This window comes from Mirounga leonina, unplaced genomic scaffold, assembly GCF_011800145.1.
Source record: "Mirounga leonina isolate KUSES-001 unplaced genomic scaffold, KU_Mleo_1.0 Mir_129, whole genome shotgun sequence".
In the NCBI taxonomy this organism is placed as follows: domain Eukaryota; kingdom Metazoa; phylum Chordata; class Mammalia; order Carnivora; family Phocidae; genus Mirounga; species Mirounga leonina.
Genome location: NW_023270323.1, coordinates 67,698,862 through 67,718,341, shown reverse-complemented (window position 1 = coordinate 67,718,341; position 19,480 = coordinate 67,698,862). Strand labels below are relative to the sequence as shown.

The 19,480-nt window shown below is 34.7% G+C and overlaps 1 protein-coding gene across 10 annotated transcripts in view; it reads right to left on the bottom strand.

Annotated features, from left to right (window-relative positions):
- Positions 1-19,480, bottom strand: part of LCORL (ligand dependent nuclear receptor corepressor like) — a 162,425-nt gene that overhangs the window by 116,909 nt on the left and 26,036 nt on the right. For 9 of the 10 annotated variants that reach the window (XR_004679288.1, XR_004679287.1, XM_035005237.1 and 6 more), the window contains exon 2: positions 5,960-6,025. Coding sequence is in view for 7 of the 10 variants with exons in the window: in XM_035005237.1 (XP_034861128.1) it covers positions 5,960-6,025 (66 nt within the window). In the remaining 3 variants the exon portion in view is untranslated. Of the gene's footprint in view, positions 1-5,959; positions 6,026-9,012; positions 9,130-19,480 lie in introns of those variants that run through there. The other variant, XM_035005233.1, reaches the window with a different exon arrangement.

Here is a 19,480-nt window from a genome sequence, read left to right as displayed (position 1 = left end):
ATTATACACATGCTTATTTGTCACAAATATTTCCTATGCTCAAATATACTTCTAAATAATTTTTAATAAATAAGCATGGTCCATCAAACAGATACATAACTTACTTAATAAATATCCTATTGTTGGATATTTAGCCTGTTTCTCTAGTCTTGGTATTACAAGCAGCATGATGAATACACTCAGATAAGTTTTTGTGTGCACACTGATAAGAGCTAATATAATTTATATAACTATAAAATAGAGCAGTATTAGATTCTCTGGTTTTAAAATAAATAATCAATCCATATTGGAAAACTACTGACTTAATACTAGGCCATGAATTCCTAGAAGAGATTCTACTTACTCATTTTTCTTTCCTCACTGCTCATCACAATTCCCGACACAAAATAAGCAGACAAAATAGTTCATCTAACAAAAGAGGCAAGAATACACAATAGGGAAAAGACAGTCTCTTCAATAAATGCTGGGAAAATTGGGCAGCTACTTGTAAAAGATGAAGCTGGACCACTTTCTCAGATTATACACACAAACTCAAAATGGATTGAAGACCTAAATGTGAGATCTGAAACCATAAAAATCCTAAAAAGAGAACATAAGCAGCAATTTCTCTGACTTAGTCGTAGCAATATTTTTCTAGATATATCTCCTAGGGCAAAGGAAACAAAAGTAAACTATTGGGACTACTACATCAAAAAAAAAGCTTCTGCAGAGCAAAGAAAACCATCAACAAAGTAGAAAGATAACCTACTGAACAGGAAAAGATATTTGTAAATAATATGCCTGATAAAAGGTTAAGAGGTTAACATCCAAAATATACAAAGAACTTATTCAACTCAATACCAAAAAAAAAAAAACCCAACCAACTAAAAAATGAGCAGAGGACCGAAATAGACATTTTTTCAAAGAAGATATACAGGTAGCCAAAAGGCATGTGAAAATATCCTCAACATCATTCATCATCAGGGAAATGCAAATCAAAACCACAATCAGAGGGGCGCCTGGGTGGCTCAGTCGTTAAGCGTCTGCCTTCGGCTCAGGTCATGATCCCAGGGTCCTGGGATTGAGTCCTACATCGGGCTCCCTGCTCGGCGGGAAGCCTGCTTCTCCCTCTCCCACTCCCCCTGCTTGTGTGTTCCCTCTATCGCTGTGTATCTCTGTCAAATAAATAAATAAAATCTTAAAAAAAAAAAAACACAATCAGATATCACCTTTCATCTGTCAGAATGGCTAAAATCAAAAAAGCAAGTAAGTGATGGGTATTAAGGAGGGCACTTGTGATGAGTACTGGTTGTTGTATGTAAGTGATAAATCACTAAATTCTATACCTGAAACTAAACACTGTATGTTAACTAACAAGAATTTAAATAAAGACTTGAAAAAAAAGGGTAAGAAATAACAAGAGTTGGAGAGGATGTGGAGAAAAAGAAACTCTTGCACGCTGTTAGTAGGAAGACAAATTGGTACACCAGTGTGGAAAACAGTATATGGAGGTTCCTCAAAAAATTAAAAATAGAAATACCATATGATCCAATAATTCCATTACTGGGTATTTACCCAAAGAAAACAAAAACACTAACTCAAAAAGATATATGCACCCCTATGTTTATTGCAGCATTATTTACAATAACCAAGATATAGGAAGCAATCCAGTGTCCATCAATAGATGAATGGAAAAGGAAGATGTAAGACTAAACACACACACACACACACACACTCTCTCACTCTCTCTCTCTCTCTCTCTCTCACAGGAATATTACACAGCCTTAAAAAAAGGATGACACTGTGACATTTGCAAGAGCATGGATGGATCCCACGAGTATTCCGTAACTGAAATTAAGTCAGACCGAGAAAGACAGATACCATATGATTTTACTCATGTGGAATCTAAATCAAATGAATAAACTAAAAACTGAACTGGACTTATAAATACACAGAATAAACTGATGGTTACCAGAGGGAAGGGGAGGGTGTAGGGAGGATGGGCAAAATGGACTAAGGGGAGTAGGAGATAACAGGCTTCCAGTTATGGAATGAATAAGTCACAGGAATAAAGACACAGCATAGAGAATATAGTTAATGACGTTGTAATAGCAGTGTATGGTGACAGATGACAACTATACTTTTGGTGAGCACAGCATAACATGTAGAGAAGTTGAATCACTATGTTGCAACACCTGAAATCAATGTAACATTGTGTGTCAACTATACTCATATAAAAAATTTTTTTAATGTTTTACCTAATAAATCTTATTAAAAAGTAGTTTTGTTGTCTCTATCATCATAGTGTTTACAGTTGAAAAAAAGATATTAAGTCAAAAATAGTAAATTTCAGTCAGTGGTACACTCAGGGGTCAGCAAACCTTTTTCGATAGTAAGTATTTTAGGTTTTGTAGGCCATACAACCCGCCACATCATTCAACTCTACTGTTGTGGTAAAAAAAAGCAGTCATTGACAATGTTTCAACAAATGAGAGGGGATGTTTTCAATAAAACCTTATTAACTGAACAATTAAATTTGAACTTCACATAATTTTCATATGTCACTAAATGTTAATCTTTTTATTTTTTCAACTATTTAAAAATGTAAAAATTATTCTTAGCCCACAGGCCATTCAAAAACAGTAAACAAGCTGGATTTGGCCCATATACTATAGCTTGAAGAACTCTGACATAATCTCCCCCTTTGGATCTATCAGTTTACACAGGTCGACCACACTCTTTCCAAATTTTTGTAAATATCCATAGTCATGGCAAGTAAATCAGATGATTCCCACAGGTGAAAGAAACCAGCCCACAAATAAGACATGAGAAAGGACTGACTAAAGTAGGAAAAAAGAGGGAATTTTTGCTTAAAAGTGCTGCGGCATCAGGAAAAATAAGTTTTGGAGAGATGAGAAGGAAGAGAGGCACAGAATGTAATAAGGAACTTTTCTGGGCATACATAAAAGTTTGAAGTTTATGACATTCAAACCTTCTTTGGAGACTCCCCCCATCCCCTGCCAAAATAATAGTTATATTTTCCCCAAAAGGAGAGAAAGTCACAAAACATACCAAAGAAGACAGAAAACAGGGGCTTCTGTTTCATTTCCAACAAAACAAAAATTAGCACCACTCATACGCTTCCTTCAAACCATTCAATCTGGAGGTGGTTCTGAATCAAATTCAAGAATTAAAATACAAACCTCTCAAAACATTAATGTATATGATACAAAAGTCTTAAACTTAAAAATATGCTCTGTGCCACAGATGATTTTTTAAGGTACCAAATATGAAATTTAGAATATATTTTCCACAGAAACAGCAGTAGGTATGCAATGTAGTCTATCTAAATTAATGTATTATAAAATTAAAATACTAAGTATTTTAATTTTATAACAAAAAATAATTTAGAATAATATACAAGAATCCTTTGCTAGCCAATATATTTGGTTTCTGAGTTTTGGAAAGTGAGTTAACAAAGGTTCAGATTTCCAACGATTCATCTAAAAACATACACTAATCTATTTGATTCCTGCATATAGATTTGCTTAGTGAGAAATACTTATAGTCCCAGCATCTAAATATTAAGCCATTTTTAACAATGGCAACAACAAAGAAAGCACACTTATTTATAAGAGGATAAGAAAGAAGATGGAGATGTCTATAATGCATAGTTTCTACAGAGCCTTTTCAAGAGGCTCTACACTTTTGATAGTACTGATTTAATTTCCCTCAAAATGTATGACTGTCTTCATCCTTGCACAGATACAGATTTATTGCAATAATTAATATCACCATTCTTAAGGCTACAATTTAATTAATTTTTTAATTCAAAAAAGGAAATAAGAGGAGGAAGAATTTACCTAAGAAACATGGAGAAAGAATATTTGGGGTAAACTAAGGCAATGAATATGTGTCTATACACAAGTTTCAAAGCTTAGCTAATTTTGTTAACTCCCCCCACCAAAAAAAGCACGGAAAGGGCAATAAAGTACAAGATCTATCTGAATTTAAATAAACTGAATGAGATATACAGCAATGGGTTATTAAATTAAGTAAGTAATTATAAATAGATCTACAATGAAATACTGGGCAGCCATTAAGAAAGATGGTCTAGACTTAATATACCCAAATGATATACCAGTGAACACAACAGGCACAGAAATTACACATACTGTGCATATAGTATATACTACTATAATTAAAGAACAAATACAAACGTAGATCTTATATTTACATAAAAATGTTTAAAAGTTATCTATGGATCATGGGAGTAGGGGTAATTTTTTCTTTCTGGCTTATCTGTATTCTTGAATTTCCTAAAATAAACATACAACTTGTATACTAAAGAAATACTAGTCTAAAAACAAAATACAAAGCATTTATTTCCTTAGAACATTCTGCCCTTTGTATAATAAACAATTTCTGAAGGAACATAAATATATACATATATATACAACTATATAAATAAACACATATAAGTGGGGGAAGCAACAGGCTGAGTCACAAGCTGTAATTTGGGTTGTCAGAAGGCAATTAAGTATAATGCTGACTTCTGACATGAATGAGGACAGCAGGTTAAGAAAGGAAGACTGAAGAAATGTCAGGCTTAGGTTAAATTCTTGTTTTTTTAGATTTTTCCTTTGCTCATTTGTAAGCTCAGAAAAATATGTGAAACTACAATTAGAATTGCTAAAAAATATATCAGGTAAAAATAATTCAGTGTTGAATTATGATAAGATGAGAAATGATTAAAGTTAAGAGAAATTAAAAGAATGATCTTAGCCAGAAGAATGATAAAACACTAGAACAAGCACATTTTGGAGTCTCCATTCTTAAAGTCATGTTTTACATGGATATCAATTCATCTCAGCGAAGACAGGTGGTTGGGACAAATGATCTTTCATAGATACTTTCAGATCTATGATTCCTAACTCAATTATTCTGCTCAACATTAATGAAGAATGGGCAGAAAACTTTTGACTACTCCACCATCATTCCCTCACCTCAACAGACTTATTTACACAGAAGAGAGAAGCACCTTTAGAGATGTCTTGGGTCTTGGCAGAATGGAAGGTACCATAGTAGAATAGAAGGTAAAAGTGGACATAAAACAGACCAGATACAAGATTCAGAAATAATTCAATCAAAATTGAAGTAGAAAATCTATACCAGCGTTACCTATTTTGTGAATAAACTGTACTATAAAATTTCAGAGGTCTACAAAATCGTTCTCCTACTGCTCTACATTTCCAAGCAAGCAATAAAACAACTAAACTATGGTATCACAGCAATCATATCACAAATCAAAATCTTCCACTAGGATTTATGCTACAGCATTTGAAAGAAGTGGCTAATAAATAACAAATAGCATTATACATAAATATAAAACTCTTAACACACATGGTGGGATTTCTCAGAGCGACAATCTGATTTCCAGGCTACCTGTTTCATGAGCAACAGGAAATATTTACTTAATTGAACCCTTTGAAATCCTCTTTAAGAATAAGCCAAGGGTTGGGGCGCCTGGGTGGCTCAGTCAGTTAAGTGTCTGCCTTTGGCTCAGGTCATGATCCCCGGGGACTGAGCCCTGCGTCAGGCTCCCTGCTCAGTGGGGAGCCTGCTTCTCCCTCTCCCTCTGCCTGCCACTCTGCCTATCTGTGCTCTCTTTCTGTCAAATAAATAAATAAAATCTTAAAAAAAAAAAAAAAAAAAGAATAAGCAAGGGTACGTTACAATAAAAATTAAATTTCACCATTAAGCCAAAAACAAGCTTCACTTTCCATTTTGGTCAGTGTACTAAAGATTATGATAATGTTATATAATAACAAAAACAATATTTAGATCACTTTATTTAAAAATACTAATTAAACAAGACCACAAATTCATGTTTAATGTAAAGTTAGCACAGAACAACCATTTTTCTTTGTTAAATGGGACAGAAAGTCACAATTTTAAAATAAAACTTAAAAAGCATTACCTTCAAATAAGCTGAGGTCTCTTCGTAGCCGTGGTCCATAAAGCCCTTCTAAAATACTCTCAAAACCTGTGTTGTAAAAGAGAGAAAAGTATATAACCTACTGGAAAAGTTAAATTTCACAATAATCAAAAACCATAATCCCAAATGAATTAGAAAATTATAAGTTTAACTAACTATGAGGCGTCATTTTTCCTTTAGGTGAATTAAGCTGAACTAGGCAATACACAAAACAGTAAACAATCATACAATGACTATCAGAAATTACATGATTGTGAAGAATTTAAAATATTCAAATGTAAATATTCACTACTAAAACAAGTAAACATCTTTGTTATTTAGAAATATTCCAAGGTTGAAATATTATAGGCAGATTTTTTTTGGTAATAATTTTGTAGAGGAGAAGAATGAAAAAAGACGTATTACATTCCAGTTTATGTCTGTAACAAAAAATGTTAACATAAAACAAAGTAGCATCTTTAACCTCAGTTACAAGAATGAGTAAATGAGTATCAATGGGGAGAAAATCTTGCTGTGAAAAGTATGATGTACAAAATTTAAACCTACATACTTATAAAAATTAGAACACAATAATTTGTTCATGGCTATGGACTACCTTGTTTTAAGGAAAAAAACACCAAAAATCTTGTCAAGTTAACAAGAATCATGAATTTGAAAGCGTATTCTACCTTTTGGATATACTGATTTTAATATTTTACAGTTTTCTTTTTGAAGCCTGTATCTTATTCAATTTTAAGCAGCTTACTGATAAAGTAAAAAGCATCCCAAGAAAAATGACCAGGATGGCAAAAAAGGAAACCAAAAAAAGGAATGAATTTAAGAGTGCTTAAATTAGGGAAGAAGAAAAAAAAAAGGTAGCATGATAGGTATGAAAAATGAAAGGTAAAGTAGATTTTTTTCAGTGGTATTCCTATATTGTAAAACAACGGAAATACTTCTACAGAAATGTTTCATAAATCATAAAATGCTTTACAAAACATTTCAACATCTTTGAAATCAATATGCATATTAAAATCAATGGTGTGTTATAGCCAGAGTGGCAACATTTTTTCACTTAGTAAAATGTGAAGAAATGATGCAACTTAAAATTAATGATGCCTTAGATTTGACAAAATAATGTAGTTATCATAGTACTTAGTAAATATGTAGTTAATAAAATCTTTGTGAAATGATTCAGTACTAGTTCCTATGAGTGGAAATTTCAGGCAGAAAAGTGAATGAATCATCATCAGAACTTTCAAGAATGCTATATAAAAGACTTTCATATTAGGTAAAGACTCAGACTGAAAGAACCCCAAATCTTTATTACTAAGATATTTTATTTATCAATGTGCTCCAACTATTTTAAGATGTTATCTGTATTATATTGGACAAAATATCATGCCCCCCCTCCTTACAAGCCTACTGAATTTAAGTGTTGCACATTTCCTAGATTTAAGTCTGAAATGAAGAAGGCAAACAAGGACTTACACTTTTGTTCTACTGGGCTTCTAGGCTCCTCCCTAGATAAGACCAAGGTCTTATGCATATCCTATTAAGATTTAGTCATAGTACATAGTGTTGGTGCTACTGAAAAGTTTTGTTTCTTGTAGGTTGATAGAAACATAATTGGTGTTTGTATATTGACTCTGTATCTAGCAACATTGCTAAATTCTCTAATTATAATAATTCATCTGGATACTCTATGTACACAAATACAACATCTATAAATAATAGTAGTTTTGTTTTTTCCTTTCCAATCCTTACTGCTTTCTTTTTTCCTGTTCTTACCTTACTGCCTTGGCTAGGACCTCCATTATTATGATGCTGAAAATTAGTGATGATAGCAGACATCCTTGACTTTGTGAAAATTAATAAAAGGAAATCTCATTTTTGGAGTCAGGAGGCCAGCAGGGGGAGCTCTCACATCCTACCACTGGTTGTCAACTGCAGACTCAAAGAAAGAGAGGGATCTTGCATGTGGATACTACTTGACTGTCCTAGAGGGAGGAAAAAAGGGTTTCCTCCTCCCCTGGCAGCAGTTCAACCAATGAGAGACTGTCACAGTTCTGCTAATGAAAGGTCACTCTACTCTGAACTCCTAGTATAAGAGCCCACCCAACTTCCCTCCTTTTCTCTTTAAATAAACCTGTTCAGGGGACTTGCCTATGGTTTTGCCTTATCTTGCTTGTCCAGGATGGCAATTTTCTGCTATTACTGAATAAATCCATCTTTTGCTGAAAAAATAACTGGCAGTTTTATTTTTAAGCTTAACTACTTATGCCCGATCTAAATGGGAAAGCATTCAAAGTTTCATCATTAAATATACTTTTAAAATAAACCACTTGGGAAATCTGGGTGGCTCAGTTGGTTGGTTAAACTCTTGATTTCAGCTCAGGGCATAATCTCATGGTTGTGGGATTGAGCCCCATGTTGGGCTCCGTGCTCAGCGGGGAATCTGTTGGAGATTCTCTCCCCCCCCCGCCCCGCCCGCCACCCTCTGCCCCTCCCCCACTTGCATTTGCACACGTGTGTATGCACGTGCATGCTCTCTCCCCTTCTAAAATAAACAAATCTTGGGGTGCCTGGGTGATTCAAGTCATGATCCCAGAGTCCTGGGATCGAGCCCTGAATCAGGCTCCCTGCTCAGCGGGGAGCCTGCTTCTCCCTCTCCCACTCCCCGCTTGTGCTCTCTCTCTCTCACTGTGTCTCTCTCTGTCAAACAAATAAAATCTTTAAAATAAAATAAAACAAATCTTTCTAAAAAATAAAATAAACACTACTTATCACATTCAGGGAGTTCCTTCTACATCTAGCTTGCAAGGAGGTTTTTACTACCATCAACAGATGATCAATTTTATTTTTCATCTATTGAGATAATTGTGTCATTTTTTCTTTATCTCTTAATATATGTTAAGCCAACCTTTTCCCATTCCCAGGAAAAGCTAACATTACCATGAGGTATTTTTGCTGGGTTTCCTGTCCTACAGTTCCTTCAAAATTTCTGCATCTATGGTCACCATCGAAACTGGTCTATAAATTTCTTTTGTACTTACCAAGTTCTGATATTAATGTTGTGCTACCCTCATAAAATGAATGGTAATGTTCTTTTTCTTTACCACCTGGGAAAAATGAAAAAATGTAGATGTCTTGCTTGAATATTTGGCAGAAATATGCCAGGGATGACACCTGGAAATAAAGTCTTTCTAAACAAGCTTATTACCAATCCAATTTATTTAACTGTCATAGGACTACTCAGGTATTCTATTTCTTATGTTAGCTGTCAATTTCAACTATATTTCTCAATTTATTTGCATCAAATGTTTCACTGTATGCTTTTATCTATCTAACGTCAACAGCATCAGCAGTCGTGTCCTCTTCGCTTTTCATTCCTTACTTTGGTTATTTATGCTTTCTCTTCTTTCTCAGTAAAGCTCATTAAAAGTTTCTCAATATTTTTAATTTAAAAAGAATCTTTTTGATTCCTCGGTCTTGTTTCGTATGCATGTTTCCTTATCCATTAATTTGTGCTTCTGTTTTTATTTCATGTCCTCTATTTTTAGTTTATCCGGCTCGTTTTTTTTTTTTTAATTTTATTATGTTATGTTAATCACCATACATAACATCATTAGTTTTTGATGTAGTGTTCCATGATTCATTGTTTGCGTATAACATCCAGTGCTCCATTCAATATGTGCCCTCTTTAATACCCATCACCAGGCTAACCCATCCCCCCACCCCCTCCCCTGTAGAACCCTCAGTTTGTTTCTCAGAGTCCATAATCTCTTATGGTTCGTCTCCCCCTCCGATTTCTCCCCCTTCATTTTTCCCTTCCTACTATCTTATTTTTCCTTTTTGAAATGGATGTTTATCTCATTAACTTTCAGCTGTTCTTCTTTCCTAATTTATGTATTTAAAGCTATCAATTTCCATCTAAGTATTCCTTTAAGCGACATTCCACAACTTTTGATACATAATATTTTCTCATCATTTGGTTAAAATATTTCCCAATCTCCATTATGACTCCTTTTGGGATTCATGGTTTTTGGAAGCATATTTTTAAATTTACCTGAAGAAAATGCCCCATATAACTTCAAGCCTTTGAAATTTCCTGAGATTGTTTTTACGGTTGATATACACAACTTCTGAAAATTCTCTGCATATACCTGAAAAGAACATGCACTCTAAAACTGAATACAGCATTCTATATTTGTTCATTAGGTTAACATGTTACCTGTGCTCTTTAAATTATCCTTATTCAGTTTTGTTATTTTATGTCTCTTCTACCGATTGTTGAGAAAAGTAACTAAAATCTTTGATAAAATTGTGACTTTCTCTATTTCTTTGAACTTCTGCTTTATATATTTTCAAGGCTGTATTATTCTTTATAATTTTATAACTGTTATAGCTTGCTGGTGAATAGAACTTTATCCAATTATGAAGTGACCTATTTTATTTCTAGCAATGATATTTGCCTTAGACTATATGGTCTAATATTATACAGCTATAAAATATTTTTTGTTATTATTTCTATGATATGTCTTTTCCAATTATTTCTTTACAATCTTTCTGTATTGTTAATATGGGATATCTTTTAAAAACACTGACAAAAAAATAAAATAACACTCTTGACATTTTGTGAGAATTTAGTAATTTAAATTTAAAAGAGTTACCAATAAATTTGGGTTTATTTTTTTTTTAAGATTTTTATTTATTTGTCAGAGAGAGCATGCGCACAAGGAGGGGGAGTGGCAGGCAGAGGGAGAAGCAGGCTCCCCGTTGAGCAGGGAGCCCAGTGCCAGACTTGATCCCAGGACCCTGGAATCATGACCTGAGCCAAAGGTAGGCACGTAACCAACTGAGCCAGCCAGGCTTCCCTATATTTGGGTTTAAATTTTTTATCTACTTTTGTCCTATTTGTATCAAGGTTCTATGGTTCTATTTCTCTCCTTTCTTGCAAATTTTGGAATTGACTATTTTTCATTCCATTTGTTCTTCCCTATCAGTATGAAAATTATGTCTTTTACTTCTATGCTTTCTGAGGTTAGCCCTAAAATTAGGATGTAAGTCTAAAGTTAATCAACATCTTTACCCACCATTGCAGAGGTTTCCTATTTATGCTACTGTTCTGTGTACTTTACTAAGCATTATGTTCTATTATGTTTAGACATATATTTACCACTGTCTTTGCTCTTCATTACTTATTATATCTCAGAGTATCCACCTTGGATTACTTCCCTTCTGTGTAAAGTAATTCCTTTAGTGAGCATCTGTTGATGATAACACCCTTTGTAAGACTCTGAATAAAAGTGTCTAAGTTGCCCTCACTATATACTTTATGTTACTCTCTTCTGTATTTTACATCTCTTTCACTTAACTGCATTCTGGTTAATTTCTTCTACTGTATATATATTCCATTTTACAAATTCCCTTTATCATACAATCAGCTGACAAACACATCCTCTGATTTTTTTTTTTTTTAAGATTTTATTTATTCATTTGTCAGAGACACAGCGAGCAAGCACAAGCAGGGGGAACAGCAGGCAGAGGGAGAAGCAGGTTCCCAGCTGAGCAGGAAGCCCAATGCAGCACTCGATTCCAAGACCCTGGGATCATGACCTGAGCCGAAGACAGACACTTAACTGACTGAGCCACCCAGGCATCCCGTCACCCTCTGATTTTTTTTAAAAAATCAACTTTAAAGATATATAATTTTCATACAATACCATGTGTCCACTTTACGGATAAAGTTCAGTAAGTTTTGACAAATGTATACTTTCACTTAATCAAGAACACAGTAAATTGTGTAAATTGCCTGACAACCCAAAGCCCTAAGAAACACTCACTTTCTGTCATTATAAACTAGACTTGTCTTTTCTAGAGCTGCATCTAAATGGAATCACAAAACATATACTCTTTTGTGTCTCACTTCTTTAACCAGCAAACTGTCTAAGATTCATTCATATTGTTACACGTATCAGTAGTACTTTCCTTTTAATTGTGGAGATGTATTCCCTTATATGCTCATCCTACCTTTTTATTTGTGCACTTACTAATTCCATACTTACTGGCTTCTGCCCTCAAAAGATTAAAAATTCCAAGGCCTAGGATGGATGTACCCTCCTCCAAAGACGCTTACTGTTTGCTTCCAGAACCCACCTAAAGGCACCATCAGTTAGAAACCATCTTGTGGTTGGTAGAATGAATGGCCTCACAGAAATGTTCATGTTCCAATACCCACTACCCATGAATAAATTATATTACATGGCAAGAAGGCATTAAAGTCACAGATGGGATTAAGGTTGCTAATTAGTTGATCTTATAATAAGATCATACTGGTGGACCCACTATAATCACAAAACTCTAAAATGGGGAGAGGTGAAAGAGTCAGAATGAGACAGCATCATTAGAAAGACCCAACTGGTCACTGCTGGCTTTGAAGGCAGAAAGGAGCCACAAGCCACAGAGTGCTGGCAAACTCTAAAAGTTGGAAAACACAAGAAAATGTACTCTGCCCTGAAGGTTTAATAAAGGAATACAACACTACCAACAACTTGATGTTAGCCCACTGAGGCCCACTTCAGACTTCTGACCCTCAGAACTGTAAGATAAGAAGTTAGTGTTCTCTTAAGCCACTAAATCTGGGTTAATTTGTTACAACAGTAGGAAACTAATATACATTTCTTAGTCCACTCAGGTGGTTATAACAAAGTAACAGGAACTGGTAGTTTATAAACAACAAACATTTATTTCTCACAGTTCTGGAGGCTATACGTCCAAGATCAGAGTGCCAGCATGGTCAGATTCTGGTGAAGGCTCTCATCTGGGTTACAGAATGCCAACTTCTCTGTGTCATCACATAGTGGAAAGGGTGAGCGAACTCTCTGGGGTCACCTTTAAAAGGGTACTAATCCCACTAATCTCAATCCCATGAGAGCTCCACCCTCATGATCTAATCACCTCCAGAAGGCCCCACCTCCTAATATCATTACTTTGGGCATTAAATTTTCAACATATGAATTTTGGGGGAACACAAAAATTCAGACCATAGCAACACTTCAAACCAGTATTACAGCTAGAGGCAACTTGATTGTCAGGATACAGATCTGCTAGATGGCCAGTCTGTGACCAATTCAATCTCAGGTTTTTTTCTCCTTTTACTTCTTCCTTTTCCTGCTCTGCTCATCAGGCAACGTTTTGGAACTGCAGAGAGGAAGGATGATTTTAGATTTGGTTGCTTTTACCCTGAAGGCATGGCCTTTTGAAGTCTAGCTTAATTTGCAGAAGATATCCTCTAAGAACGTCTACCTTGGACAAGCCCTAAGGCTTGAATTTTGATCCTTTTGCCTAGTTAGCCAGGAAAACACAAATAAACAATATTAACAAAGGACTTCAAGCTTAAGCAGCTTTGCCTCTTATTTTCTACCTACCTCTAACATTAGCCTCGGTATTTCCAACTGTCTTTTCAGCTCTAATTTTTTTTTTAATCTAACATTTTTTTCATTGCTTTCAGCACCAAGATTTATCTATCTAACTGAGATCAACCTTACCAAAAGACCAAAATTCCTCGTGCATTCAGTTTGACTATAATACAGAGTTTATATAAATACATGCAATTTATCCATTTCTCTATTGACAGCTGTGTGACTTTTCACTTTTTTGTTATTATGAACAATGGTGCATTAAAAATCTTGATGAATGTGTCATCCTGTCCAAGTGTTAGTTTCTTCTCGACAGAAATCTGTAAGTGGAATTACATGGCCCTAAGGTATGCACACTTTCAACTTTACCAGCTATTACATTATATGATTAAATCATTTTATAAGTCTATCAGCAATGTTTAAGAGTTCCTGTTTTCCCCCAAATAACCAAAACTTGGTATTATCAGACTTTATATTTGTCAAACACATTAAAATAAAATTTTAATTTAACATATTAGGTATAGCATTTTTTGAAATGTTCTACATTCCAATTGCCCTTTTGCTGCTTTTCAACTGATTGTTGGCCTTTTAAAAATTCAGTCACAGTTTTATACATTCTAGATGATAATTGTCAATTTCGTGAACTGCAACCATTCCCCAACTATGGCTTGACTTTTCATTTTGTTCTCTCGCACAGAAGTTTGTTTTATTTCATTTTATTTTTTTTAAGATTTTATTTATTTATTTGAAAGAGAGAGACACAGTGAGAGAGGGAACACAAGCAGGGAGAGTGGGAGAGGGAGAAGCAGGCTTCCCGCTGAGCAGGGAGCCCGATGCGGGGCTCCATCCCAGGACCCTGGGATCATGACCTGAGCCGAAGGCAGACACTTAACGACTGAGCCACCCAGGCACCCCAAAGTTTGTTTTATTTTAATAAAGCATAGATACTTTTTTTTTTGTATCTTGTTTTATGGCTTACAAATTTTTTCTTGGATAAAAAATTTTTTTGACAGAAATAATTATTTTACATGTGTATGTGTGTGTATAAAATTCTGAAGTTTTGCTTTCATAAAGGAATACAGCATATTCATATGTAGTTCTTAAATCCATCAGAATTCATTTTTTAGCAACAGTCTAATAAAGAACCCCAACTGTATCCCAAGCATTATACTATCTCAAATGAGGAGCACCTGGGTGGCTCAGTCAGTTAGGTGTCTGACTCTTGAGTTCAGCTCAGATCATAATCTCAGGGTCCTAGGATCAAGCCCCACATCAGGCTCCACACTCAGCATGGAATCTGCTTAAGATTCTCTCTCTCCCTCTCCCTCTGCCCCTCCCTCCGCTCAGGCTCACTCTCTAAAAAAATTTTACTAAAATTTAAAAACAAATAAAAAAAAATATTACCTCAAATGATTAGTAAGGCTACCTTTATGTCCCTGAAGTCCCTAAATGTAAGTCTATATTTTTTTAATTAATAGCTTTATTGAGATATAATTTACGACCATAAGATTTATTCATTGTAAATATACAATTCAGTGATTTTAATAGAACTCTGTATAATCATCACCACAATCTAATTTTAGAACATTCCATCACCTTGAAAAGAAATATTATACCCATTTATGAGTCACTTCATTCCTACTCCAGCCCTAAGTACCTATTAATCCACCTTTTGTCTCTATAGATTTGCCTTTTCTGGATATTTCATATAAATAAAGTCATGTAATCCGTGCTTTTTTGTGTCTGGCTTCTTTCACTGCGCATAATGTCCTTCAGATTCATCCATGTTGTAGCATATATTAGTACTTCACTACAATTGTATATCCATTTATCAGTTGATAGAACTCTGGGTTGTTTCCACTTTTTGGTCACTGTCAATAATGCTGCTATGAACATTTGTGTCCAAAGTGTAGACACATATTTTCATTTCTATTGGGTTGGTACATAGAAAAAGAATTGGAATTGCTAGTGCATATGATAATTTTACGTTTAACATTTTAAGAAATTACCAAAATGGAAAAAAAAGAAAGAAAAAAATTACCAAACGGTCTTCCAAAGTAGCTGGACCATTTTATACTCCCACCAGTGATTTCTCTACATTCTTACCAACACTTGCCTTTTTTATTATAGCCACTCTAGTAAGTATGAAGTGGTATCTCATTTTCCTAGTGACTAATAATGTTGAACATCTTTTTATGTGCTTATTGGTAATTTGTATATGTTCTTCAGTAAAAAAAAAAAAAAGTCTATTCAAATCCTTTGCTTACACTGTAACTGGGTTATTTGTCTTTTCATTACTGAGTTGTGAAAGTTCTTATGGATATAGGTCACTTATCAGACACATAATTTATCTGCAAATATTTTCTCTGCTTTGTGGGCTCTTTTCACTTTTTTGATGATGTCTTTTGAAGCACAAAGGTTTGTAACTTTGTGTAACTAAAGTCCAGTTTATTAACTTTTCTTTGTGGATCTGTTTTTAGGCTCTCCATTAATGTTTGTCTACTAATAAGCAAATATCACAATGTGTTAAGCATTACAAGGGTCTTAAAAATATTAAAAATAATAAAAAATAACATTTAATTTTTTAAAAAGTATAACATATAATTTGTTGACACTATTCTTGCTTACTTTATGGTTTTCATGGACACCAAAAATTTTAACTTAAAAAAAAAAAATTCTTTTTGGTGTACCCAGTGGATATGGTCAACATATATCCAGTAAACTTGCTAAACTCCTCTACCCATTTTAATAATATATCTATTGACTCTCTTACATTTTTCCATACAAATATGTGTGGAAAGCCACAGATGTAATTCCTCTTTCAAATTATTGTGCTTTTCTTCACCCCTAATTCTGTTGCTTCAGTTAAGGTCTCCAGTTAATGTTCAACAGGACTGGTAATACTCTAAATTACATACACAAGAACAAAGGTAAGAATTATAGCACATTTCCCATCCAAAACTGTGCAAGCCAGAAGACAATGGAGTGACATTTTTAAGTACTAAAAGAAACTATCAACCCATAATTCTATACTCAGTAAAAATATCTTTCAAAAATGAAGATGAAATAAAGACATTTCAGACTCCCCCCTCAAAAAAAGACTGAGCAAATTATCAGAAGACCCGCAATACAAGAAATATTAAATGAAATTATTATTATTATTTTTTTAAAGATTTTATTTATTTATTCATGAGAGACAGAGAGAAACAGAGGGAGAAGCAGGCTCCCAAGGAGCGGGAAGCCCGATGCGGGACTCAATCCCAGGACCCTGGGATCATGACCTGAGCCGAAGGCAGACGCTTAACCATCTGAGCCACCCAGGCGCCCTAAATGAAATTATTCAAGCAGAAGAAATACAGACCCTTGGATCTGTACAAAAAAAAAAAAAAAGATTCCTCAAAAATTGTTAAGATAAAGGTAAATAAAAAAATAAAGGACAATTTTCCCATTCTCAATAACTCTAGAAGATAATCAACTATCTAAAGTAAAAATAGTAGTGATATTGGTTAATAGCATATATAAAATTTTTGCAAATCATATAACTGATAACAGACTTGTATCTAGACTAAATAAAGAACCCTCAAAACACTAAGAAAGCAATTTTTTTAAAAAATGGATAGAAGATTTAAACAGGATCAGCAAAGAAGACCTATGGGTGGCAAATAAGCACATGAAAAAGTGCCCAACATCATTTATTACTGACATGCAAATCAAAATGCCAATAAAAGATCACTATACACCTATTAGAATGGCTAAAAAGAAACTGCTAATACTACATGCTGGTAAGGATGTGGAGCAACTAGATTTCCCATAAACTGCTGGTAGAAATGCAAAATGGCACAACTTTAGAAAACAGTTTGATAATTTCTAATAAGTTAACCATATACCACCACATGATCCACAATTCCACTCCTGGACATTTACCCAAGAGAAACGAAAATTATATTTACACAAAAACCTGTACACAAGTGTTCATGGGGTTTCATTCACAATTACCCAACCCTGGAAAAAACCCAATGTTCTTCAACTGTTGAATGGATAAACCATGGTACAATGGAATACTACTCAGCAAAGGGAACAAACTACTGATACATGCAACAATATGGCTATATCTCAAATGCATGTTAAGTGCATTGTTAAGTGAAGGAAGCCAGACTCAAAAGTACATACTGTGTGATTCCATTTATATAACATTCTAGAAAAAAGCAAAACTGTAGGGTCAAAAAGCAGATCAATGGTTGCCAGTGCCAGAGTATAGGTAAGGAGATGACTACCAAGGAGCACAAAATAACTTCTGGGGATGCGGTGCATGGGTGGCATAGTCAGGGTCATGAGATCAAGCCCCACATCAGGCTCCCCACTCAGCACAGGGCAGAATCGGCTTGAGATTTTCTCTCCCTCTTCCTCTGCCCTTCCTGCTTGTGCTCTCTTTCTAAAATAAACAAATAAATCTTTATTTAAAAAAAGAACTTCTGGGGTTGACAGAACTGCTCTATATCTTGACTGTGGAAGAGTGGGTCATCCAACTGCTTGTGTATCAGAATTCATAAAATTGTTCTCTGTAAATTATATTTTAACAAACCTTGCTAAATTTTTTAAAAATAGCATAAGAGAGGCGCCTGGGTGGCTCAGTCGTTAAGCGTCTGCCTTCAGCTCAGGTCATGATCCCAGGGTCCTGGGATCGAGCCCCGCATCAGGCTCCCTGCTTGGCAGAAAGTCTGCTTCTCCCTCTCCCACTCCCCCTGCTTGTGTTCCCTCTCTCGCTGTGTCTCTCTCTGTCAAATAAATAAATGAAATCTTTTTAAAAAAATTAAAAGGGCGCCTGGGTGGCTCAGTTGGTTAAGCGACTGCCTTCAGCTCAGGTCGTGATCCTGGAGTCCCGGGATCGAGTCCCACATTGGGCTTCCTGCTCAGCGGGGGGTCTGCTTCTCCCTCTGACCCTCTTCCCTCTCGTGCTCTCTCTCATTCTCTCTCTCTCAAATAAATAAAATCTTAAAAAAAAATAAAAAAATAAAATAAAATAAAAAATAGCGTAAGAGATTTAAAGCAGAGAAAGGTGAAGGTCATTACTGAGAATTAAATGAACTGTGAGGTTAGATGGTTTAATGGGTTATCCTTAAGAACAATAAAGTCAACCACAAATGATGTCAGGGTTTAAAGTAAAGATGGAAGACTGAAAATTAGTCATCAGTCATCAGTGATGTGGAAAGGTAACTTAGCTTCCCACATTTTCATGACATACCAAAAATCCCATGATCCTCAAAAATAAAGAGCCTTCTGTATGGGGTAGAATAATGATTTGAAAGCAAAAGCATGACACAGAGTATACACAGAGAAACTACTTAAAAAAAAAAAACAAAAAAAACAAAACCTAAGATTCCAGAAGCAAAATATACCAAGAGATGGTAAGATATAGGAAGTAGTGGGTAACTAAAATAGAACAGAGGTAAAACTTGCTGATGGTAAGTAACCATATTATAAACTTAAGGGTAGGTCTATGCTGATGCTTTCTGCATTCCCCACTCTGCTTATCATAATGCTATTATTAAAGTTGACCTAAGGGCTACAAATCTAATACTGTATTTTTGTAATGAAAATACACCTGATTATAATGTTTTCTATCTGTAAATTACCTTTAGACAGATTCTTGAGTTGCTAGATTCTATTCTATGTTTTAGATCTTATTAAATGTAGCAAGTCTAGTAACTTTGACCTATATTACATACAAACTGTCTTTTCCTAAGGTCACAATTATCTAAGGAAATGCTTTAGTCAGTACTCAGATGATAAATCCATTTAAGTGTATCTTTACTTCCATGGTGGTAAATCCATGCACTACACTCAACATAAAGCTATACTGAGTAAAACTAAAGTTTAGACAAAATTTCAGTACTTTCTATCTGCTAGAATCTGGCTACTAAACATTGACTCCTGGACTTAAATATAATAGACATTAAGGGAAAAGGCAAAAATTCAGACTTCAGCATTGGAGGATATAGAAAAAGATGGTGTCAGGTAAGGTTTTCCAGAAATGGATGACACCCAATCTGAGTCTTAATAGAAAAAGGGAGTTAGTTGGCAAAACAAGGAAGGGCACATTACA